The sequence below is a fragment of the Salvia hispanica genome, chromosome 5 (assembly GCF_029641045.1).
Source record: "Salvia hispanica isolate PSC_SH4W2 chromosome 5, Shi_PSC_v1, whole genome shotgun sequence".
Lineage (NCBI taxonomy): Eukaryota > Viridiplantae > Streptophyta > Magnoliopsida > Lamiales > Lamiaceae > Salvia > Salvia hispanica.
The window spans coordinates 13523789-13550136 of NC_142696.1; the positions used below are offsets into that span (position 1 = coordinate 13523789).

At 37.2% G+C, this 26348-nt stretch overlaps 1 protein-coding gene and 1 pseudogene across 1 annotated transcript; both read right to left on the reverse strand.

The window, feature by feature from the left end:
* Positions 1 to 9458: 9458 nt before the first annotated feature.
* Positions 9459 to 11119, reverse strand: LOC148926325 (serine/threonine-protein phosphatase 7 long form homolog). Its single transcript, XM_089059078.1, has 4 exons — positions 10734 to 11119; positions 10575 to 10662; positions 10047 to 10493; positions 9459 to 9971 (listed from the first exon to the last, which is right to left on the reverse strand). The coding sequence occupies exons 1-4, from the start codon at positions 11117 to 11119 to the stop codon at positions 9459 to 9461; spliced, it is 1434 nt and encodes a 477-aa protein (XP_088915204.1).
* Positions 11120 to 13568: 2449 nt separating this feature from the next.
* Positions 13569 to 15741, reverse strand: LOC125187253 (exocyst complex component EXO70H1 pseudogene; annotated as a pseudogene).
* Positions 15742 to 26348: the final 10607 nt, after the last annotated feature.

A 26348-nucleotide genomic window follows, 5' to 3' on the forward strand; every position in this document is an offset into this window, starting at 1 on the left:
TTTGTATACTCGAAAGCATTCTTTGTACAGTCAGCTTGTTCATGTATACGAGAAACGCCACGTCCACTTGTTTACCTATTTATGAGAATAAATAATATAATATAATGGTTTATTATTGAAATATAATAAACAAGTCTAAGGCTTTTTACTAAGAAGGTCAAGTAGGGAAATTCGATGAATCTCCTCATGAGTTTTCCAGTAGGGGACTTGGCCAGATCTAGTAAGAAGAAAAACGTATTCACAACCTAGATAGGCTTTGGCTACCTATTGGTACGGTTGCGGTGTTTGTGATAATTCTCTCTTACCTAAGATGAGATTAGTAACACCGGTGTGGTAAAGCACTGAAAGGATCTAATCCGAAATGTATTCTTTATTGCTATCTACTGAAAGAATATATTTCAGAAAGTTTTGTATTTTCTAGTCTATGATATTAATATCAATATTGTTTATTCAATCAAACGCCACTTTGACTTCTCAATATGTGAGACTTTGTACGTAACTCAAGTTCATGATATCTTGGGTTGTAGTAATTGAATAACATGAAGGTATTGGAATATTATTTCATAGAATTCGCGTGCCAAGTGTGGTATGATTAAATCCCTAAGGGGTGATCCCCAAGAGGTGTTTGAAAAAGGAATTTATTATTCAGAAATCCGCGCAGTTGGAATTTATTCCACGAATAATAAATAAAGTTTCAAACTAGAAAAACTCTTTGGAGAATTAATTTAATTCTAGTCACATGGCAGACAAAAGAATTAAATTGATGGATCAAGATAATCTTAAACGCGGGAAATATTATAAATAAAATGGACCCAAGTTATTTGTAATTTGGTGATTTAAGTGGGAGTGGAATATTATTCTTTAGTGGAACAAAATAATATTCCATTGATAATATATTAAATCATGGGTCATTTGATTTAATTAGTAATTTATCTAATGGGTGAGCCCAACACTTATGTCATTCCATGGATCTCCATCCTAGCCCAACAAGTCCATGCTTATAAATAGTGTAGAGATGAGAAACCCTAGTAAGCACTCCACGTCACAAACCCTGACCCTAGCCGCCATAACCGGCGCTCTCTCTCCCCCCTCTTGCCTCGGTTTTCGTACCTTTGCACGAGGGAGATTAGGGTTTTGGTTTTTGTTCTTGTTCCATCCTAATTCATAGGGTTAGATCAAGACAATTTCGTGTTTGTGTTGGTTTTCCCTAGATCTCATATCACTTTTATTTGGTTCTTCGAGATCCGCCCACACGGATGGAGAATCAAGGACAAGGGAATAGGTTGGAAGATTCGTGGTCGATAAACCAAGGATCTCCGGGTGGTGCAGCTAGCAACGTCAATCCAATGATGGATTATGAGGTAACAATCGAATCTACATCGAATATGCATGATTATGTGTTTATTTGATGTTATATCTATAGATCTATGTTTATTGCATGAAATTGGAGTCGAATGCATAATCACCTAAATAGATCCGGTCAAGGACCTGTTTGGTTTCCGTGTCTTCCACTGCGGTAGTCCCAACACGACCGCCACTTTAGTAGCGTCGCCCAGCTGGACTTCGATCTCACGATCATGTAACCATCTTGTCACCTGCATTAAGTCAGGATCAAAACATATATGATCAGTTGCTCCAGTATCAATATCCCACGTATGAGTGGATGTCGAAGCCAAACATGACTCGACTACAAGAGCATGGTGCATAACTGTAGCCTTGCCCTTTTTAGGGCAGTCTAGCTTCCAATGACCTTTCTCCCCACACTTGAAGCATTTTCCGGTAGGCTTCTTATCGGCCTTCTTCTTCTTCCTTGCCTTAGCGTTCTTAGCTCCCACTGGGTTTGGTGCCTTTTTCTTTCCTGCGCGAGGCTTAGAGCCAGAGGAAATAGGCGCCAGACTCAACATAGCTACTTTAGCTTGAACCATAAGGTCCTCCGCCGACTGAAGTTCAGTCAACAGCTCAGCCAAAGTGTAATCCCACTTGTTCATCTCGAAATTGAGCTTGAACTGCTGGAAGCTAGGGGGAAGACTCTGAAGGATTATAGTAATCTGGGACTCGGGATCGATCGTCCCTCCCAAAACCTCAATCTGATTGAGGTGGCTCATCATCTTCATGACACGTTGCCACACAGATGTGCCTTCCTTCATAGACTTCGTCATGATACTCCGAAAGGCTTGAGACTTAGCCGTTCGATTTTGAGTACCAAAAAGATTTGCAAGATTTTGCATAATCTCGACGGCAGTTGCCATGGCAGAATGTTGATGCTTGAGTACTGAAGACATAGATGCCAACATGTAGCACTTAGCCATCTCATTCGCCTTATGCCACCGTTTATGCGCATTCTGAACTCCAATCGAGGCATTAGCCGCGAGAACTGGAGGCTGCGGAGTAGTTAGCACAAACTTATACTCTTCTGCTGTGAGAACGATATCCAAATTTTGTGTCCATTCTATGTAATTTTGGCCCTTGAGTTTGTTTTCTTTGAGAATTGCAGAAAGAGGATTAAAAGACATCTTGGCGGATTTTATTGTACTGCAAACAGAAAAATTTACTATTTGTCATAAACTTATGTAAGGAAATTGAGTAGGTTAACCATAAAACTTTTCAAAGTCTTACAACAACAAAATTAATAAATTGTATCCTCCTTTGGAGGTTAATACACATTAAAATTTTGACAATTTTATTGGTCACAACACCGACGAATAGTCCAGAGACCACAAGACATGGCATGGCCGCCTAATGTTGCCTAAGCACGACCATCAGATTTAGCATTATAGAATTTTATTTCTACAACACACTCCCATAAAAATGTTCATGTGCTGATAACAAAACCAAGCTATCTCATAAATTCTGATTGAACCCTGAAACTCGCAGTTCCTTAGGATTATTGTCCCTACAAAGCAGGTGGCAATAATATTGGGAACCGCTTTCTAGTTCATTCTATTTATTATGTGAGAAGTCCGCCCTTATGAACTTACTGTTTTCGTAGGATTATTGTCCCTACAAAGCAGGTGGCAATAATATTAGAAAATCAGCTTCACAAAATTTGGCAGTCCAACCGATGGAGACCATATATAAACTTTTAGTTCATAATTATCGCTTAGATATTTGAGTTATGATTTTTAATTAATTATCCTTTAGCCTTAAGGCAGATTAAGACTAATTAAATTCTTTTGGTATTTAATTGACTGGATAATTAAATCTTTTATTATCTTTAGTATCTTAGTTTAAGAATTAATTAATCTAGAATTTAAATCTTATTCATGTCATACTATAAGATATATCTAAAATAAAGTACATTATTTAAATCTTAATTAGACATGAAAAATTAAATTCATATAATTTCCATATTCAAGATTAGGAAGAAAATAATTTAATTAATATTTAATGTAATCTTATATATCTATCTTATTTAGGATTCTAGATATAATAATTAGGAAACTATTAAATTATTCTCATCTATATCATCTAGGATATAAAATATTCTTAAATATAGAAAATAATCAAAATATTCCTAAAATCTAGGGAAATCATCCCTAAATATTTTATTTCATTAAATAATATTATTTTTAATGATATCTTTTAATTTATGAATTAAATAATCATCAAAATAATGTTCCATCGTTATCTCGTTGTTCGAGGTTCGTTGTCCAGCCTTCTCCGGAGGTGCGCGCTCGAGGCGTGCCGCTTCCTCCTCCCTCTGCGGCGAGAAGACGCCGCGACTCCCTCTGTGAAGATTGACCAGCCCGCGGCTTTTGCCGCGATGCTCCGGCAGATCCCCCTCCCGGCGTCAACCTGCCGTGAACCAGCAGCAACCGCGTGCGGCGGTGCGGCTCTGGTCCGGCGTGGCTCATTTGAAGGTTCGACTTGGGTTTCGTCTTTAGGGGTTAGGGTTAGGGTTAGGGATAGCTCCTTCGGAGAAGACAGCCGCTTCTCTCGGTCGAGCAGCGAGCTCCGCCTCCCTCCACGAGCGTCGGCGACCGGCGTGGCTAAGCAAGAACCTGTCGCGGTCTCTGCGACGGCATGGACGAGCCCATGCTCGTGTTCATGTCTCCGTTGGATCTCGTCGTTTGCTCCCACTGTTCGGCGCCATCGTCGATCTGCAACGGGCCGCCACCTAGGGTTTGCGGTTTTGGCCGACGGCGCGCACGAGCCCACGCTCGTCTGCGCGTCGCCCCATCACCATCGACCCTCGGCTCCCACTGGTTCGATATCCTTCTCCGATCGCGTGTAGTGCGATTCGTCCCGGCACAAGCGCCGACGAATCGCACATCTCATACGATCGAATAATTCAAGTTCTTTGATTCGATAGTTCTTGAGTTCATCATGCATAAAAATAAACAATAAAATACAAGAACATGCTTCGAAATCAAATAACACATGCATACACGAATTTCGTGAAATGTAAATCCAAATAATCAGAGCCAAAACCTGGCTGTGATACCAATTGAAGGAACTGGCAGCGGAAGCGGTGCGACGGATTAACATAATTTAACTATTATTACTCGCACAAATAAATCACATAATAATCAGATCTATTTAGCAGATTATTTAGACAAAATCTATTCACGTAATTCTCACATTTATCATGCTCATAACTTGAATTAATCATGCTTTAAGAATATTCAAACCTAAAACATGCTTTTCTACGGAGCAGAAATAATACCTAATTAATTCTCCAAAGAATTGAAGATGGCTAGCAGTTTCTCCACGTCACGCTTTGAATACTAGACCACAGATCTTCTCTCTGGTTCCCGAACTGTACTCCGATATCAACGTGGGCTGATCTCACCAGAATACTAGGACTTAAATAAAGAAGAAAGAAGAAATCCCTTTTGGAATAGGAGAGAATTTCGAGCTCCTCTTGGACAAGGGGGGACGAAAATTATATCATATAAAATTATGATTTCTGTCTCTTTTATTCTCCTATTTATATTAAGTTCCTTTTGGGCTCAGACAGAGATCTGTGGAAGGTTTTGGATATGAGCTCATCCAATTTACTTTTTACTAATTAAATTGAACCCACAATTTAATATAAGCTTTAATTGGAATATTACGAGCAGCCACTACAGAAGTAATATTGAACTCTCCCCATCCAAATCCGAAATTATAAGTAATCCGGGTTTTCGTTTTAACTTTCATTTCCCGCGCTTAAGATAAAAATACCCATTAATTAATTAATGTGTGCTATGGACTTAATTAATTAACTTCTTATTAATTCCAAGAGTGGACTTAGCATGAAACGCTTATTTATTATTCATAGAGTAATCAAACTCCAACTAGCTAGGTTCCGAATAATAAAACCTTGTTTCGTGGTCCTCTTGAGGACATTATCAAACGAGACTCTCCTCGCGCACGATTCAATATAATAGCAATCCTAGCACTGCTAGATATTAATCACCACTACCCAATATATCAGGTTTATTGGGTTACGAAAAACCCGCACCATTTGATAACTCAAAGTAATGCATAATCAATACCGTATGCTCAATGCTAAACTACATTGATTAAGAAACAAATATTTATCAAGACCTCGCCTTTCAGTAGATAGCCTAAGGACAAGTCTTGCTGTTAGATCCGTTCAGTGCTATACCACACCAATGTCATCTTATTTCAGTAAGGCTTAGAAATATGCGGACTGACATTGCAACCTTTCTCGATGGATAATCTAATTCCATCTAGGTTGTGAAATTCTTCTTTTTCTTAGTTTAGGACTGGCCGTGTTACCTTAAAGTGGACGCCGCCCACAATCGGTCTACTCAAACAAAGACTTAGACTATGTTAAGTTAACTTAATACATTTAAACATGAAATTAATATCCATTAAATGTAAAAGTAATCTGTTTTATTCCTTAAAAAATAAAATAAGAGTTTTACAGTATTCAATCACTCGAAATGTGATTTCTAGTATACAAACTCTAACAGTTGTTTGCTCCAATTTTAATTGTTGCACTTTTTATTAATATTAAAAATAACTTTCAGTATATGAAGAGCTGCTTTATGGTGTGTCTAGAAGCTAATGATGGTTAGTGAAAGCGTGTTCTTAAAAATACTGAAGAAAACCCTCGGTCCATGAAATCCGCTAGACATTGGGTCTAGGTACTCAGAGAACCTTGAGCTACCTGTCGTCGGGCACACAATCACTTCCTTAACTTCCTCTTCAAAAATCCCTCAACCCGTTTAGCAAAAAAAACTAGTACGTGGAAGTAGGGATCGATTCCACAGAGATGAATGCGCAAGTAAACATGTTTAAAGACTTGGGGACTAATTTTGTTTTGGCTGCTGCCACCCAATTTTATGGTTGAGTTTTTTTATTTTTTTTATTTTTTTAATTTTTTTTATCCTAGACTTGGTAATTGAAATATGCTACTCTAACAACTAGATCTAGGCAGAAACTTAAAAACATGCATATAAACCGGAATAAGCGAGACAATTACTAGATCGAAAGAACTATTTCCTAAATTAACCTAAGCGTGGGAAAATAACCGAAGGTGGGGACCATTTTCTGAAAAGGTAGAGTACGGTTGAAAAGCTGCAAAATAACTAACTATAGGACTAACTAATAGCGACATCATCTTCTCCATGGCATGAAACAACCAGTTAAAAACAGAGCGAAAACGTAAATCGAAACGAAGCAGTCGGAATTAAAAGCAACAAAACCGAAGAACAGTTAAAACTAAGGCAGATCTATGGCTACTAGACGAAGCAAAGTAAAAACGATAGCAGAAAATCAAAGATCCATGCACAACTCAGTTCCCCTGTTCAGATCCACACTTCGGATGCTAAATCCAAGCAGCTGGGACAAACTCCGATCAAAATCATCTCCATAACTGCAGATTCGCCGATTCAACACAGATTAACAACAACAACCACAGATCAACTCAGATTTCCCAGATCAAGTACACAAAACATCCAAAGTTGAGAATAACAATCAACCTCCGAAACAAAACCTCAAAACATATAATCAACGTAAATCAACACAAAATCAACACCATCGTGATGTAAAATAAAATTCATAGATAAACGATAAGTAGCAAACGAGCAATCGACTTAAAACGGTGAAGTTCGACGGAAATCAAAACGCAAAAGCTGAAAAGTAAACAATTGTATCTTCTCCCTCCTTGAGGACGGTGTTGCAACAGAATTTCCCGAAGATGAACCTCTAAACTACCCGAGAATCCCCATTTTTCCCAAGTGTGTGAGTGTGTGTGTGAGCTGAGAGCTAAATCATGTATATCTTGTGTGTTGCATGCTCCTCTTTATATAGGCGTGGAAGTGGGTCCAGCAGGGGCTCTTTTGTGTGAATTGTCTTCTTTGCCCTCAACTTTGGACTCCCTTCGTCTAGCCAATTTCTTCCTTGATTCTGCTCACTTTTCGTCTCATTCCTTCGCTGGTCCACTGCCTTCAGTTCTTCCTGGACCTAGCGAATTCCTTCACACACCTGGCTTAAAAATTGTGTTAGACCCAGTAATTGGTGATTTTTCATCACATAACCGATGCATGAAATTAGCCTTATCAGTATACAACGTGGGGATAGTATATTTTAAAGGTCATTACCAGGATATCTATTCGGGCTATGGTGAACCATGCACATCAGAAGACTTTTATACATAAATAAACCAGACGAACGGATCTATTTGACAAATTATGAATTAATTGATTCACATGCTAAATAATTAATTGCATATAAGAACGCAAATAATTCATGCATAAAGAACTAAACTCAAATCATGAAATCTACGGTTTAAAAGTTATAGAACTGATTCTCAAAGGAATCAACGATTGCTTACAATGTATTCACATTAAGTTCTTCATACTCAATCACGAATCTTCTAATCTATTTTCCGAACTCAAGTTATGACCTTTGGGTAGGAAAAGCTGGTCAAAAGCCAAAAGGATTTGACTAGAATCAAGATTGAACTTCATCTTCGAGAAGAGCCTGAAATTTTGACCACCTATAGGAGGCATGAAATTTATGAGGGAATTTTCTATCTGTTTCATTCTAGTCTCTTTTATATAGAGTTTTTATGGCTCAGATAAAGTATCCATGGAGGTTGGACTTGAAGCAAACCTATTAGTTAAATTGAGTATCAACTAATTCAAGCTCAAACAGAATATTATTATCAGTCACTACTAAAAATTAATATTGATTGCCCGTTCAATCCCAAATTATGAGTAATATGGACTTTCCTCTTTAGTTAATTAATACCCTAAAATAGAAACAATATGATTTCTACTTTTTTCACTCTATTATTGTGCTTAAAAACAAATTTTTCATATTTAATGAGACAGAGGTAGTATCTTTTCCAAAAACTTTATTCATGGAATAAATTCTAACTGACCATGTTTCTGGATAATAAAACCTCTTTCTGAACGCCTCTTGTGGATATTATCAAATTAGACTCTCCCACCACACGATTCATTGCAATAATAATATTAGCACCATTGGATACTGATCAATGCTACCTAAGATATCAGGATTCTTGGATTATGAAAAAAGCGCTCCTTTTAATAAGTTAAAGTAATGCATAACTATATCGCATTCCTAATGTTATGTCGAAAATGATTAAAAAATAACAATCAACAAGACCTCGTCTTTCTGTAAATAGCCAAGAATGATATATCTACATTATTAGATTCATTCAGTGTTATACCACATCATTATCGTTAGTTGTTCTAGCGTAAGGAAACTTGTAAACTGACTCTGCTACTTTGCATGATCAGGTAGCAAAAAACTATCTAGATTGTGAAATACTCCCTTCGTCCCACAAAAGATATCACACTTTCCTTTTTAGTTTGTCCCTCAAAAGATGTCACATTTCTATTTTTGGAAAAAGTTCTCTCTCATAAAAATATAAAAATAATATTTTCTCTCTCCATTTAACACACAAAATAAAACCTCCTAAAATCCCGTGCCGCCCCACAAGTGTGACATCTTTTGTGGGATGGAGGGAGTACTGTTTTACTTCTATAAAGAACTGTCTGCGTCACATTATGTGATGACATGTTTGTTTCACGATTAGTCTATATGCTGAAGAATTATACATCCTCCATCTCCTAATAGATGTCACCCAATTTCTTTTTTTGTTTGTTTTACAAAAGATGTCACATTTTCTTTTTGGAAAAATATTTCTCTCACATTAATATAAATATACTACTTCCTCTCTATTTGTAACACAAAACAATACTCCCTCCGTCCCACAAGAATTTGCAGTTTCCAATTTGGAAACTCTTTTCTTTCCAATGTGGTGGGACTCATTCTCTCCACTAACAGTTGTTTAATTACTTTTTCTCTCTACCTCTCTCTTGCTTTACCATTTTTTGCATTAAAACCCGTGTCGAACCCAAAAGTGCATATTCTTTTGGCACTGAGGAGTAGCTCCTAAAATCTCGTGTCATTACCCTCAAATGTGCCATCTATTATAAGACATGGAGAGTACTTATTTGGATCTTATTCATTTAAATCTTTGAGAAAAAGTATAATCCACATTTGGGAGCCACAAATTGATAATTATGAAAATATGGATCACGCGTTGCTCTAGCTGCATCCCACTCAGACCAACTGCCAAAGAATGAATCACATGATGCTCGTGCTCCCCATTGTGAGTGCTCGTGGCTTGCACCACTCAACTGAGATTGTGACCCTGGGTAGACAGACCAACTGGGGGCATCGTACTCTGGACTCAGTGGCTCTGGTTCTGCATACTCAGGCTGCGGCTGCGACAACCTATGCTGTCGTGACTCGTGTATACACCCATGTCCACCTACCCGAACACCCGGCAGTCTATGACGCATTGAAGCTGGTGGGCGTGGCAGCATGACCACATCTCGCCGTTGCGAAGTTGGATACTCCATCACATCAGTATGGTTCGTCGCACGAAGGGCCACAACAGCCATTTCTCGAATCTGCCATAACCAAGGATCAGTGTCATGTTCAGAGGTCAAATGCCATATCCCCTGAATGGTCTCAATCTAGATAATACAGAATCATTACAACTAATCTATACAAACTTAAAACACAATACATTTTTATATACAATAACATACCAACACTTTCATAGATGAGGCTGATTCGTTCATCCCAGCAGTTGACTGTTTCCCAGGTGGAGTTAGGTACGACACTGTGATCCTATTGTACCACGCCATATAGCCTGGATTAATGCGACCATCCATGGTCTCCGTTGCATGGTCAAAAGTTGATTGGAACCTGTCGTGTCTCATATCCCACTCATCAATGAAGAATTTATGTTTCTTTGCCCAATCAGCGCCCTTCATCCCACGACGGTGACTTTTACACAAATGTCCAACATTCTTTAGCATCCTATCACGATATTCAGGAATAGGCTGGTAGCGGTTAAATTGTCGGCAAACTCGTCCAGCCTCGTGTGCCTCGACAAATGACCAGCACACCAAGTAAGTGTCGCACAAGAAGGATGCAGTCGAATCAATGCAGTAATCAGGCAAGATACAATCTGCATACGGTGTCCACATAAACTACAAACATATAATATAAAAATCAAATTAGTTTCATAGTATAGTAAATTCATTAACTAAGACAACAAAAATAAATTTCACCTGGCCGGGACGAATCAGTGATAATTGATCACGATAATAAGCAACTGAATATCTGGGAGCATTTCCTATTTCAGTAACTCCATGCCACCTATACATAAAATTAATGTCAAAAGTTACCAAAAAAAATAATTAAGTGAGTTAATGTGAAAAATATATTACTTGGCTCCACACGGGGTATACGGCGTGTGCATAAGCGATATCACAAAGGATGGCCTCAATGTGGGCATTCTTTCCCACACCCATAGCTGCAAAAGAACCAAAAGAACCATAGGTCCACCCAAATCTCTTTTCTGCCTGCCTACAGATGCCTCGTATAAATAATGATACAGAAACGCTAAAGCAACACTACCCCAACTGATAGTAGACACTGCTTTCGGATCTTCAAAGGCATTTAACCACATAAAGGGGACCTTGCACCCTGTGGTGTCCAGTATAATAAGTCCCCCTAACAAGATCAGGGCATGTATGTGTGCCCTTTGGATGTATGCATAAGCATGCAGCTCATTACCCAAAGGTATCGTCACTTGGTGGATTAGAGATGTCATTAACAAACCGTCCTGCTTCGTTTCTGTTTCTACGTCAGGTATCCATCCCAACAGATCTCGACACTTGTTGGACCAATCTTCAAATCCGTTTGGGTCGTCACAGCTAGTGAAAACACGCTCGTCTGCTTTCAAACCCCACAGGCTTTACACATCCTGTAAGGTTACGGTAACTTCTCCAACTGGTAGGTGGAAAGAGTGTGTCTCAGGCCTCCAGCGCTCGATCAAGGCAGTAATAAGCTCGTTGTCCATCCTCATCGGCCTATTACATTCCAACACGCCTTTGAAACCCCATACATCAAGCCAATACTTCACATTTTCATGTATTTCCACTGCCCAGACCTTACTTTCCGTCCGACGAACTCTGAAAACATTTGATGTGCCATTTGCCATCAATGAGGCTGAAATGTGTTCGTTTTGATGAAAGAGTAGTGATGGATCCCCAGGTCCATAACATAACCGTCTTTCGGAACTTGAAGATGTCATCTGCTTCAAAATATTCACCCATTAACAAAACTAACATATTAATCAACAACTTAATATCTACATAGCACTCAAATACCTCAAAAATAATTAAACAAAATGTAGGCGACAAACTAAAATCTTTAGTAAGGAAGAACAATGAGTAACTATAACAAAAATTTGAAAAATATTGTAAAACACAACCAAACATCAATTTTTATCATAAAAACTCAACAATCCTACTTAAATTGCAACTTCAATTGACAAACAATAAGCTATATTCCAATTTGAAAACATAACCAAGATTCAATTTTTATCTTAGTAAAAAGGGGCGCAATCACAAAAACTGAATCACTTACTTCTACCCATTGAATTATATACATGTGAAACACACAAATAGGCAACAAAACAACAAAAATTGACCCTAAATTCATCAATTTCATCATAAACCCTAATTTTGCCAAATTAGGGAAAACCTACACAAATTAAGCAATAAAGGATCATTGTGGCCAAATTGAAGAACAATTACCGGAATATGTTTGTAAACGGTTGAAATTCGCCGGATGAGTCACTCCCTAAGTCGGAAAAGGTTGAAATCGCCACAGCTCCCCACCCTTTCACCTTCTGTTCTGTTCTGCGCGCTGCCTGCTTCGCGACTGATTTAAACCTGACCAAAGACACACAAGAGACATGCGTCACTACACAAAGACGCACAACAATTATGCGTCCCTATAAAAAGCATATTTCTTATGTGTCACTAAGTAAAAACGCACAATAGTCATGCGTTTCATTAGTAAAGACGCATATTGGTGATGCATCACTCCCCTGAGTAGGAATAGATCAATTGTTCTTCATTAAAATGGAATGCAATTAGCATCCTAGAACAAAAGAAGAATTTTCCCCCCACATTCTACTATGTATTTTCATTTACTTTCTTTACAAAGTCAAACAATTTTTTAAAATCCGTATCCATTAAATAGAGTTTGAGATTTCAAGGGAGTATATCTTTTTAAATATTTCATATAAACTAATAGTCATGTTTCAACAATATATCCCGGTTATCACGATTTTACACTTCTACAAAATCATTTTTCATATACATTCTATCTTTTCCATTAAAAATGAAATGTTTTCTAAAATGGAAACAACATTATCTCAACTTTTTTATCTCTCTCACTTTATTCTCTCATCATTAACTCACAAAACAAAACTGTATAAAATCTCGTGCCGAAAAATAAATACTTATGCAAATGGAACTGAGGGAGTAAATTGTATTACTCCATCGGGTCCCCAAAGAGTATGAACTATTTTCTTTTTCGTACATCTTTGAAAAGTTATGAACTTTCTAGTTTTGAAAAATCCAAACAACATATTACCCTTACACATCATTTTAATTACAATTTATACCATTACTATTAACAACTTATACCATTATACTAATGTAGACCCCACTCTCTACTAACATTAATTCCACTACCATTTTTCTCTCGCTTATTTTTTCCTTTATTTATTAAAACTCTTGCCGAATTCATTATTCATACTCTATGAGGATTCTACGAGGATGGAAGATATTAATTACTATCTCCTACAAACTATTGTACTCCATATTAAAGTCAAAGTGGAAAAAAATCAAGATTGCAACAAAAAATCTCGATTGCAACATAAAATCTCGATTCTATTTTGAAATCTTTAATCTTTTTTATGTATTCTATTATTTTGTCTTACTGAATATTTTCTCCAAACTAGTATGGGATGCGCTATATTATAATTTTTTAAATTGCTAACTCTGTCAATTCATTAATACGGTGTATTAATAATATTAACACGGTGTCAATTTATAAAGTGAACAAAATATATTGAAATATCAACAAAATTATGTGTTGACATTTTAATATCATCATGTGTGATTGATGAGTTAGAAGAGTTTGCAACTTAAAAAGTTTGCAATTGATCAACCTCCACTCATATACTATATTTAATTGTTGTAGAATTTAAAAGAAAATGTCCCATTTAGAGTAGCAGCTACGTCGGATCAAACTTGGACAATATCTCATGGATGGAGGAGTAGCTTATTTATATGAAACTAAAAAATCCATGCTTAAAAAAAAGTAAACTATATATAGTCAAAATGACAAAATCCAACTGATCAGAGACACCTCGCTAACTTCAACTTGTAGTGCGACGACGACAATGGAGACGCCGGCGGCGACGAATCCTCCAATATCTCAACAGCCGCATGGAACAAATCCGACAGATAATTCCCCAAATTGTCCGGCGATAACCTAACCAAAACCTCCAGATCCCGCTCCTCGTTCACAATCGCCACGTAGCAGCTCTCGTAGAACCGCCGGTACGCCGGAACAACCTTCCGCGCGATCGACATTTTTATCTCGTCGCGCAGCTTCGGATCCGGCACGCTCCACGCGCTCTGCTTTTTGCACGCCGCTTGGAACGCCGCGTTGAATCTCCTGAAATGCTCCTTGCACGCGGCGGCGGGGGACGATTCCGCCTCCGCAGCCGCCGGCAGCGCCGCCATCACCTTCGCCCACGCGACCGACTCGTAGCTCCCGGCGTAGAGCTTCACCTTCTTCTCTTGATTCGACAGCCATTCCTCGCCGAGGAGTAATCTCAGGGAGGTTGCTCCGACTCTGTCGACGACGAATTGGAGGTTGTTGGCGAGGAAGAGGTAGGAAAGCCCTATGTCTTTGTAGATCTCGGCTTTTTTGTCGAGTTTGCAGAGGAGGACGAGAATGATCCACGCGATTCGACTCGCTACTCCGGAATTGGGGGTAGGGCTCGCGCTGTCGAAGTAGGATTCAGGAAAAGGCGATTGAGCGGCGTAGTCATCGCCGGAGAGAATATCGGAGAGCGTTCCGGCGCGATCCGCTAGCAGAGCGACGTAATCCATCACTTTGTAGGTCAGCGGATGAATTCCACCGCCGGCGGGGGCCGTTTTCGACGCGTTTTTCTGAATCGACGAGACGAACTCGGCGAGAATCGCTTGAGTCGACTCGGTGAGCTTCTGGATTGAGGCGAGCGCCTGCGATTTGATCGGCGAGAGCGTTTCGTACGAAAAAATAGACTCGATTTCCGGCCAGAGATCGGAGATGGTCTCGAACAGGTTGATGAGGAGGACAATCTTCTCCGGCGATGCCTTGGTTTTAGCGAGGAGCTCTGGAAATCGGAGCAGATTCATACCTGCTTCCATGGTTGTATGCGCGATACATGTTTGATTCATTGTGTCTGAGACCGCAAAAACACGGTCACACAGCACTTTCTCGCCTCGGAAGATGGATTTCACCGCGATTTTGGCGGCAAAAATCCATTTGTCGACGTAACGCTGCAGGGATTTATGATCTAATCTCATAATCTGAGACGGATTGTAGGTTCTGATGCCGAGGCGATACACCTCTTCATCAACGATGGATTTCCTGGTGACTCTGTAAATGTTTCCGCACTCCTTGCTATATCCACAAGCAATCATTGTCTGAGCAATCATTTTCAAATCCGTCATGGCTCGGTCGAGCAGCAGGGAATCTGCATCCTCGTTGTCGTCCTCCTCGGAGTTGCTGAAGGAGAGCGACCTCGGGGAGAGGCGGGAGGAGCCGCTGGAGACGGATTGAGGGGTCAAGCAGTCCCTGTTTGCGGATAGGATGTAAAAGAACTCCTTCTCGAGGCGAAGCATGGCCAGTTTGATGAGATTGTTGGCTTCCCCGAGGAGGTGGGAGCAGGGGCGGTGGGCGATGAGGAAATGCATCGCGGTGCGCAGCTGCTCGACGCAGGCGATGAATTCCTGCGCTTGGGGTCGGTTTTGGTGGAAGATGGAGGTGAATTTTTCCCATTTGGCTATTAGGTTTGTGGCGTTTTGGATGGTTTCCTGGGTGGTAGTGAGAGAGAGGTTGTTTGTGAAGTGTGGGATTTCGGAGAGGGAGAGGAGAGCGGCCATAGTTATGATTGCCATTTTGGAGTAAGATTTGATTATATGATTGTTCTGGGATAGGAAGTGGTTAATATAGAAGTGGCAGAAGAAAGGGAAGGGGGTTGTGGTTGTGGTTGTAGAAGTTTCTTCTATTAGGTGGAGTGGACATTTGACTGACTGAGTTGGATGCTGGAATTTGGAAGTTAGTAGTCTCCAGTTTTTTTATGCACTTCAAAAGTTTTTCTGATTTTGCGGGCTCAAGATATGTGGTCGCGACGTTACGTTCAAAAAATAAATTGGTTATGTTAGTCTAGTTAAAATTATTTTGTATTTTTAATTTTATAATATTTGTTAGGTTTGTGATTTTTTCAAAAGTCCAATTTGTGACAACATATATTGGCGCACCTTTCAACATTACACTCCCTCTGTACTATATAAATAAGTTATATATCCGTCATATCTAGTTACAAGTTACAACAATATTTTTCATCCATTTTTACTTTATTATTATGTATGAACCTCATCACTCCTTACACAATTTAAACTATTATATTTCTTTTGTCTAACTTTACTAATTATACATTAAAATTTGTATCAATCTTATATGACATATTTCCATTGGAGGGTATATTATATCTGATGATTAACATATCATCTTCATTTCTATAACTATTTTAAATCTAGACAAATCTTAATGTTGTATATGTGAGAATTTCACTATTATTGAACATATCTTTATTTATTTAACTTGGATGATCAATTCTATCTATCACTGAAGTCAACCCTAATTAAGTTGGGAGATGACCAAGCTTATTTATTTTTCTAACACAGCCTATCGCGAAATCTATTTGAACTTAGGAATTTTAATAGGATTATTTTATGATCAGGTTTCAGTTTTATAATTCGCAAATCCTCTAATGTCAACCAATCCAAATACAATCGACTAAACAAATTCTTCCCGGAAGTTTCTTCCACATTCCACATTTCACGAAATTTCTAAGCATACATGCATGCGTTGAAATGCACTAATGCAGTCTACCCACAGTGTATCTATATGTGATTCTACATGAGAACTAGTGTGGAAGTCTTGATAAATTTTGTAGAAATATGTGACTGGAATATTTTCTTTTCCATATATACGTAGTATGATGATGCCATAACTCTTAATCTCTTATAACTTGGAATGATAACATGATATGGTAGTGATCAATGCATAATAAAAAAAATAATTAGAGATCGATCAAATCTCAACTATTAAATCAAAAAGTGGAATACAGGACCGAATGAATTTTGAACACATGGACATCGTTTTAAGAGTGTTTCGGTTCACTCCAACAGTGTTTTAGTTCATTTTAAATAAATTGTATTGAGTGCTATGAATTAAAAAGCCTTGATAATGAATTATGTGTTTTCAAATACAATAATTTTAAAGTTCAATCTCATTCTTCTCTTTTTTGATTGTTGTTGAGATTTGATCTCTAGTTATGCACAAAAAAGATAGTGTGATGTGAATCCTAATGTCTTAAAGAAGAATCAAAGAACCAGATTTGAATAAATCATCTCAAAAAGAAGGAGAAGATGATGTGCATCCGGGAAGCGCCAAACTAATAGAAAGAGTGAAGGCATACAATGAGCCAAACCGAAGCTAGGGTATGATTCAAACCATTTGTTGCCTGTCAAGACGATGTCCAAATTCTCTTATCTTACCATCATTATCTTCGTTCGAAAGAGCTTCACGTGGGTACTTTGTATGCTTCAATCGGAGCCGGATGAAGAAGTTACGGTCGTTTTGTTAGAGTTTGTATACTAGAAATCATCTTTCGAGTGATTGAATACTGTTAAAACTTTTATTTTATTTTCCAAATGAATAAACAGATTATTTTTGTCATAATGTTGTTATGTTTTACATTTAATGGATGTTTATTACATGTTTAAATGTATAAGTAACTTAACAAAGTCTAAGTCTTTGTTTTAGTAGACCGGTTGTGGGCGTCGTTCACTTTAAGGTAACACGGTCAGTTCTAAACAAAGAAAAAGAAGAATTTCACAACCTAGATAGGCTTAGACTACCTATCGTGAAAGTTTGCAATGCCTGTCCGATTATTTCCAAGCCTTACTGAAATAAGAAGATGTTGGTATGGTATAGCACTGAATGGATCTAACAGCGAGACAGTCTTTATGCTATCTACTGAAAGACGAGGTCTTGTAAATTATCATTTCTTAAGTACGTTAGCATTGAACATACGGTATTGATTATGCACTACTTTGACTTACCAAATGGTGCGGGTTTTTCGCAACCCAATAAGCCTGGTATATTGGGTAGTGGTGATTAATATCTAGCGGTGCTAGGATTGCTATTATGTTGAATCGTGCGCGAGGTGAGTCTCGTTTGATAACATCCTAAAGAGAAGCTTGAAATAAGGTTTTATTATTCGGAATCTAGCTAGTTGGAGTTTAATTACTCTATGAATAATAAATAATATTTTTTTTGCTGAGTCCTCTCTTGGAATAAATAAGATATTAATTAATTAAGTCCATAGCAGACGATAATTAATTAATAGATGTTTCTATCTTAAGCGCGGGAAATAAATATCAAGCAATGGAAATCCGGAGTACTTATAATTTCGGATTTGGATGTGAAGTGCAATATTACTTCTGTAGTGACTGCTTGTAATATTCCAATTATAAGCTTATATTAAATTGGGTTTAATTTAATTCGTAAAAAGCTAATTGGAGGAGCCCATATCCAAAGTCTTCCATAGATCCCTGTCTGGGCCCAATATGTGACTTATTATAAATAGGAGAATAAAGGAGACAGAAAAGACACGTGTTTTTCACTCAAAATTTTCGTCCCCCTCTCTACATAGAAGAGGGACGATTTTCTCTCCTCCGAGGGAAAGGATTTTCGTCTTCTTTATTTAAGTCCTAGTACACTGGTGAGATCAGCCCACCCTGATATCAGTTTACAGTCCGGGAACCAGATAGAAGATCCGTGGTTTTGTACTAAAGATCTTCACGTGGAGAAGGCGCTAGCTATCTTCGATTCTTTAGAGAATCATCAAGGTATAATGGCTAAACCGTAGAAAAGCATGTTTTAGGTTTCAATTAATTTAAAGCATGTTTTATTTGAGTTATAAGCATGATACATGTGATAATTGCGCGAATAGAATTTGTCTAAATAATCTGCGAAATAGATTAGAATTATTATGTAATTGATTTATGTGAGCGCTTCCGCTGCCAGCCCCTACACGTTTGACGAAGGCTGCATGGAGCAGTGCAAACCGAGCGACGCGCTGGGTTCGCAAGGTGGCGACCTCCCAGATGCCTACAGAATTTTGACAGAGTCTCTTCCCATTTTGGGTGAGATGAATGTTTGGGATTCAAGACACATATGTTTGCCCCGAACTTGCTCTTGCAAATATTTCAATAACCCAACAAGAAATGAAACAATAAAAATGGTGGAAAAGGAAGAAGAAGAAGAATGTGTTTTTTTTTTGTCAAAGACACTCAGTATAGGCAGGGGGTTTAGGTAGACCCTCAACCCACGAAGAAGATGAAGGTGTTATGATTTAGATGGATGCTTTGAACCTATGAACCTTCTACAAAAAAAATGAAGACAACCCAAGCCAACTTTCACCAAAGCAAGAATTAATGGCTCCACAAAACTAGCAACACAAGAACTACTAAAGTATACCTTAACATTCAACTTAAGCCCGACAATAGATTAGAATGCAATCAGAAGGAATTTTGATAAATCTTCAAAGATGAAGATAAGTGCTCTCAAATGGAGTCTTTGTTCTTACAAAATTATTCAACGCTGCCCAAGAATAAACCCTTGTGTTGTATTTATTAGGGTGGAAAAATAGTTCCAAAAAGCTAAAAACACACGTCAAATCATGCCTCCGGACAAATCTGGTGGGTCACTAGGTTGGTAAGGGCGTGAAGCTGGTGACTCGCTGGTGAACTGCTTAAAAAATCCCGTAGGCATCTGGCAGGTCACCAGGTTCGCATTCCTAGCGAACCCAACGATTCGCTAGCTTTACACTGCTCCACGCAGCCTTCGTCAAACGGCCATAATTAACTTCTCAATCCGGGCTCCGATTGAAGCATACAAAGTATCCACACGAAGCTCTTTCTTAGACGAAGGTAATAGTCAAAAGATAAGAGAACTTGAACATCGTCTTGACAGGCAACGAATGGTTTGAATTAGATCCCAACTCTGATTTGGATCGTTGTATGTCTTCACTCCTTCTATTAGTTTGGCGCTTCGCGAATTCACATCATAGTGCCTCTATAATGCTAGTCTATAATCATATATACAAGTATATATGTTTAATGTACTCCTCTGTTCGCTATTAAGAGTCTAATTTGAGTTTAGCACAAGTTTTTAAGAAAATAAAGAAAGTCGGTGGAAAAAGATAGTGAAATGTGAGACCTATTTTTATATACTACTCATTCGTCCCACAAGAATATGCATTTTCCAATTTCTCTCTATTGAGGTGGGACCCATTCTCCACTATACTTTAATTACTTTTTCTTTCTATTTCTCTCTTACTTTTTCAATTCTCCGTTAAAATCCGTACCCAACCCAAAGTGCATATTCTTATGGGACGGAGAGAGTACTAGGTTTTTAATAAAAGTGAGTGAAATAGTGGAATATGATGTCTACCTAGCAACTATATAGTAAAAGTGATCTGAGACTCCTAATCATGGACTAACTAAAATTGTAAACCGAAGCTCCTAATGGCTTACAGAGTGAGTACTCCCTCTGTACGCTCATAGTTGAGTTATTTTTCCATTTTGGGAAGTTTTCTCATAGTTGAGTCATTTCTATATATAGTACTCCCTCTGTAACACCCCACTTTTTCGAACCCTAATTTTCGAGTCATAAAATTTTTGCATTAAATGCTTTTAATGCTATGAAGTATGTGGATTAATTGATGAGTGAATTAATTGCATGATTTCGTTGTGACCTAACTGCGATTTGGAGTTGAGATTTATTTGAATAGTTAAATATGTTGAGTATATGACGTGTCTGTTGAACAGTCAAAGATGTGGAAAATACGACGTGGCCGTTGAAAGGTCAATGTGTTGAGAATATGAGGTGAAATTAAAAATGGTTGATTTTGTGAAATGATTGTGTGAATATTTGGATGCGGGGTAAAATATATATTGTGGCGAATTATTTCCTAAGGGGTGAGTGAGACTAAATAGGATTTTCATAAATATCCTACACATTTATTTGGAATTTTCGACCCCCATGATTTATTGGAGAGGAAACCTATTTTCTTGGATATAATTATTTGCTTGGGATAATTATCCAAATTAAATTCAAAGTCCAATTATTTCTTATTTTCTCCATGAGAAAATCGATCCCTATGTTTATTCCAAGGAGATTTTCGAAAATCTCCTATTTATGGGAGAAGGGATTATTTTATTATATTATTTGATCCCTTATTTATTTTCTTCCATGAATAAACTTAAATATTCTAACATATCTTACCGTATCTAAAAAGATCTTGTCATATCCTATTTTAATTAAGATTTAAAATTGATTCATTGTGGAGGAAACATAATTCACGCCATTTCCCTATTTCTCTTGGGGGAAATTATTATTTTTATTCTGCTCCGTATATTTTATTCTACTCCGTAAAATACCAAATAAAATCATAGGCTAATTAAATAGCCTAGATTTCGAAATTCTCCTTATTCCTCCTCAAAAATCACGCCATCTACTCTCCAAATCTTCTCAAATCTTTAATTTATTTAATTAAAGATATTATATTTTGCACTCTATAAATAAGGGAGAAACCCTAAACCTATTTCTCAAAATCACGTCTCCCTCTCTCTCTCAATTCACGCCACTTTCTCTCCCACTCCTTCCCAAATTTTCTTCTACTTTTCTCCAAAATTTCTTCATCTTTTGAGAAGAATTCAAGTTGAAGCCTCAAGAATTATTGAAGAATCAAGATTCTACTTTGTTTCTACCGTTCGTTCTATCGAGAAAAGGTATTTTTATATTAATATTTTCTCATCTAACCGATAAATCGATGTTCTTGGACCCTCATGCATATAGATTGAGCGAAAAGGGGAAACAATTGATGAATATGAAGTGATGTGTGTGTGCGTGTGCATCGGTATCCGTGTGTGTGTGTGTGTGTTCGTGTGTGTGCGTGTGAGATGTGTTGAAGAACACTCATGCGTGACATGTTTTGATGATAGATCTGGAGTTGTGGTGCGAATAAAATTGATTTGATAATCATGCCTTGATTTTGAATGGTGATATTAAAACGAATTGATGGAAAAAGGGAAACGTTGGGAACATGCATGATTTTTGAATCAATGATTGAGACTTATTTGTGATACGCATAAATTAAAGGTGATAACTCGCGCTCTCGGCGTGATAGCAAGAGGAAGAGCGTACTTGTGATCTAAGGAATCGAGGTGGGCTTTATTCACTAAACTCTTTTATTACCAAAATAATGATTATGGTGTTATAAGGGTGGTTTAAAACGTTATGTCATGCATGTGGGCTGTGATTGTTTTGATTATGTTGTGTGCCTGATGTCTAGTTTGTGAGTCCGCTCCATTAGGCTATGGGGCTATATAAACGAATTTGGGTCTGAGTAGGGCCGCAAACCCTATCAGGCTAGTGTACACAGTTGGATCGGGAGCCGTCCTTGCTAGTCGTCCGGTCTCGTGGGCGAATAGCGTGGCCACACTTTCGTCGCACTATGGAATTGTTGATTGTTGAGAAAATGGGGAAATTGTTTGACTGGCCAGTCTATGAAATTATTTTGTGATACTCGATGATATTTTTTTATAACTGTAAACTCGAGTTCACTATGGTAAGGATGACATATCTACTAAAATGTTTTGGCATGAGTCCACTGAGTATGTTAAAGTATTCAGCCCTGCATGTGTTTTCTCTATGTGCAGGTTGAGTGGCGACGAGCGATTGGCGGTGTTGAGCAAGTTAATTGAATAACATGATCATTTGAAACTCCGAGTGTAGTCGTGTCTTCATACATGACTTCACTTTTCTCTTGGATGCTTCCGCTGAAACATGAAACTTATTATCGTTTGTTTGAGTTTGAACTTATTCCTTTTGGTTGAAAATATTGAGACATGATGCGTTTTGGATTATACTAAACCCTTGCCTTTTTTAGCATAAATTATGATATCTATTCATCATTGGTTTTTCTTGCTTAAGCCGTCTTCTTATTTCCTAAATAGTTCATCAATTACTTTGGTCAAATCCCTTTAAATGAAACCCTAGCCTATGTTCTTATTGCATTTAAGTCCGTCTAGGTAGCGATCGCCGTATTTATTATACCCTAGAAGGGCGGGTCGTTACACCCTCTGTCCCACCATAACAAGATTTAAGAAGTTGATATTTAAAAAGTTAAAGTGGAGAGAACAAAGTATGAGAGAGGAAAAGTAGAGAAGTGAGAAGAATAAAGTATGTGGAAAATAAAGTAAGAGATGATTTTTTACTTAAAATAGAAATGACTCAATTATGGTGGGACATCCCGAATAGGAATGTGACTCACTTATGGTGGGACATAGGGAGTAATAAGTTAACATATTTCTTTTCACCTCTTTTACTCTCTCTTACTTTATTCTCTTTTCATCTCTCTGTCTTTTTCATTTCTTACTTTATTTTTCCTTACTTAGCTCATTTAACGCAATTTTTCTTAACTTGCGTGCCAAAAAGAAACGCCTCAACTACCACAAAACGGATGGAGTATGTTTTATGATCACTAAGTTAAGGAAATGATTCAAGTTCCATTTTCTTCGGCAGTTGGAAGTCTTATTGTCCTTGGCATAGTAGGTAGTACCAGTCTAGCATTGACCAAGATCATTGGATAGTGGTAAAGATTATTCTATAAATTATAGAAGGACTAAAAGGCGTGGTTTAATTTACAAGGGGTACTTGTTGTGTTTTGTGGATCATACCAATTCAAACTTTAAGACTAGCCGGTACTTGAGATAATCGAACTCAGGCTATGTGTTCACTAGGAGATGGAGCTAAGACATGGAGGAGCGTAAAGCAAAAAATGCATCCCGAACTGCACCCCGAAAGCAAAATATATGGTTTCTTCTAAAACTGCTAAATCTATATTCATAAAAAGCATACCAAAAAATTTTGAATATTATTCTGCGTATTTCTAAAAGTATTATTTCCTCAGTCTCATAATAGATATCACACGTTTTTTTTTACAAAAAAAATTTCTCCCTCACATCAATATATAAAAATATATATTCTCTCACCCCTTAACACACAAAACATCTTTTATAATCTCGTGTCATCATCCAAGTGTGACATCTATTATGGGATAAAAGGAGTACAATGGCTACTCTAGTGAAATGACTTACTCAGGGGAACCACGAGCCTTTAAGGCTAATGAGCACATAGTGTGAAATTATCATATCAATAAGGGATTTAGCTCTAAAGTGAGACATTAAGGTTATCTAGATAGCACTAGAGAACAATCTAACTATTTTTTCACAAAGTGCTACCCAACAACACGTTAGATAGCACTAGAGAACAACCTAACTATTTTTTCACAAAGTGCTACATGACAAGACGTTTAAACGTCATATGGGAGGATTGGTAGTTCGATGGATCAAAGGACTAGACCTGTTTTTAGTGTAAGTGGCACATTTTGATAGTAAAATACTCTCTCCGTCCCCTATTAGGAGTCACTCTTTGATCGGGCATGAGTTTTAAGAAATGTAAAGAAAAGTTGGTTGAAAAAGTTAGTGGAATGTGGAACCCATTTTTTTATATTGGTTTTATAATAAAATGTGAGTGAATTGAGTTAGTGGAATGTGGGACCTACTTACTATTTATGGTAAAAATGAAGTGTGACTCTTAATTAGGGACGAACCGAAATGAAAAAGTGTGACTCTTAATAGGGGACGGAGGGAGTATGTTTTTAGTGTAAGCGGCACATTTGATAGTAAAGTATACTCGAAAGCATGTTTTGTGTGTAAGTGAGATATTATTAGGGTTTATATATTATAAATGATTCAAGCAGCTAGGATACGGAAAACTCAACATCCACTTTAACCCGTTGCGAGAAGAAGTTATTATATTACATTATATTTGCTTATTCATTACTATGGTCAAACATTTATGGCTAAAAGCAAACAAGTTTTAGTCTTATACATTATACATTATACATTGGGTATTAGGATATGGGTTTGTGTTAAAAATGACAACTCCTGTTAAAGTGACACTGTGACACCACTTATACAGCAATATTGTAAATGCTACATAACAATATTATAAACGCTACACAGCAATCTATAGATTGCTTTACTGCGTGTTGAATATTGCTGGCCAAGAAAAATTACTGTATAGTGTACAAAATATTGCTGGCAGTCTTTTTCAGATTTTTTTTTGCCACGTGGCAGCTTATTATTCATCCACGTGTACAAATGATTGGCTATAAATGATGGTATGATGTTATTTTAAGAGGTGGGGGCACCCTAACCCTCCCCTTAGGATATGTTCTTATAGTAGGTGACTCAATAAATTCCTCGTATTTTGAAGTCAAACGAGTCGTCAATATTATTATCCATAGTGATCTAAATCTACTAAAATTGAATTAAACTAATGCGCAATTAATTTGTAATCATCCAATGAGTATGGCCGGTTCAACTTTCACGAATCTCTAATTTGTTTAATCACAAATAAAATTTTCGAAAGCCTTAGTTCTTTCAAAGAGATTTTGAAACCTCCTAATATCATATGTTAAATCATACTGTATTGCTCATAAACTAAACGTATATAATACGCATATGTGGATATACCATGCGGATTCGATTAACTGATCAATATAAATACTGAAATACATACATCAGGAAGTATAATCTAATTAACGATATAATCTGTGACTAATAGAAATCAATATATTGTGAAAACAACCGCTTAACGACTAACTTGGTTTGCGCAATAAACTAATACACTCATATATAGACTGATTCTCTTGACTTATAAATATTACATTATTTTCCACTAAAATAGTTGTTTATTTATTAGTCAATAAAACCTGCGTGTCCTATATTTTCCACATATATTAAATCATTATTAATATAATTTATTACGTTAAGCATCTTTGACATTATTTCATGCACACATGTCATGCTTATAGTATACTTAAATTAATTTTTTAAAACTCTTTCCTATTTCAATCATGTTGATACATCAATGTGCATATATCTGACACACACATATATATAGATATTGATTTGGAATTCTGGATATATTGACCAAATAAGTACAAAACATACGAGTGGTATTTTATCAAGGGTAGGCTTAGGCTATATAATTTTCAGATCAAAGTTTGTCCATTTTTTAAGAAATAGTAGATCATACTTTACTTTATTGACAGAATGATATATTTAGGTTTATTTTCAAATTTTGATTGAGCTCACTTTTCCACTACTGGATGTTAGCGTTAATTGGCACCATAAAATTTGGTCGAATTAAGCTAAACTACATCGTATCTGGTCACAAGAAAATAATAAAAACTCTACACATCATTAATTCTATTCGAGTGTGATTAATTCCATGCAATTTCTCGATTCTAGACCAAAAAATTCAATCCCATTATGATTGGAAAACTATATCAATGTATAAGCTAAGTATTGTTTTTTAAATATAAAAGGACAATTATTAACCATTTAATGTCAAATACTAAAATCTATTAGAGACATATATAGCCAACGGTTCATCTTAATATCATTAATTCTTTTATCATATATTCGGATTTAGTGATTTTAAATTTTAATATCGACCACGACCATTTTTATCTTCATATATGTCCGGTATTCATAAAA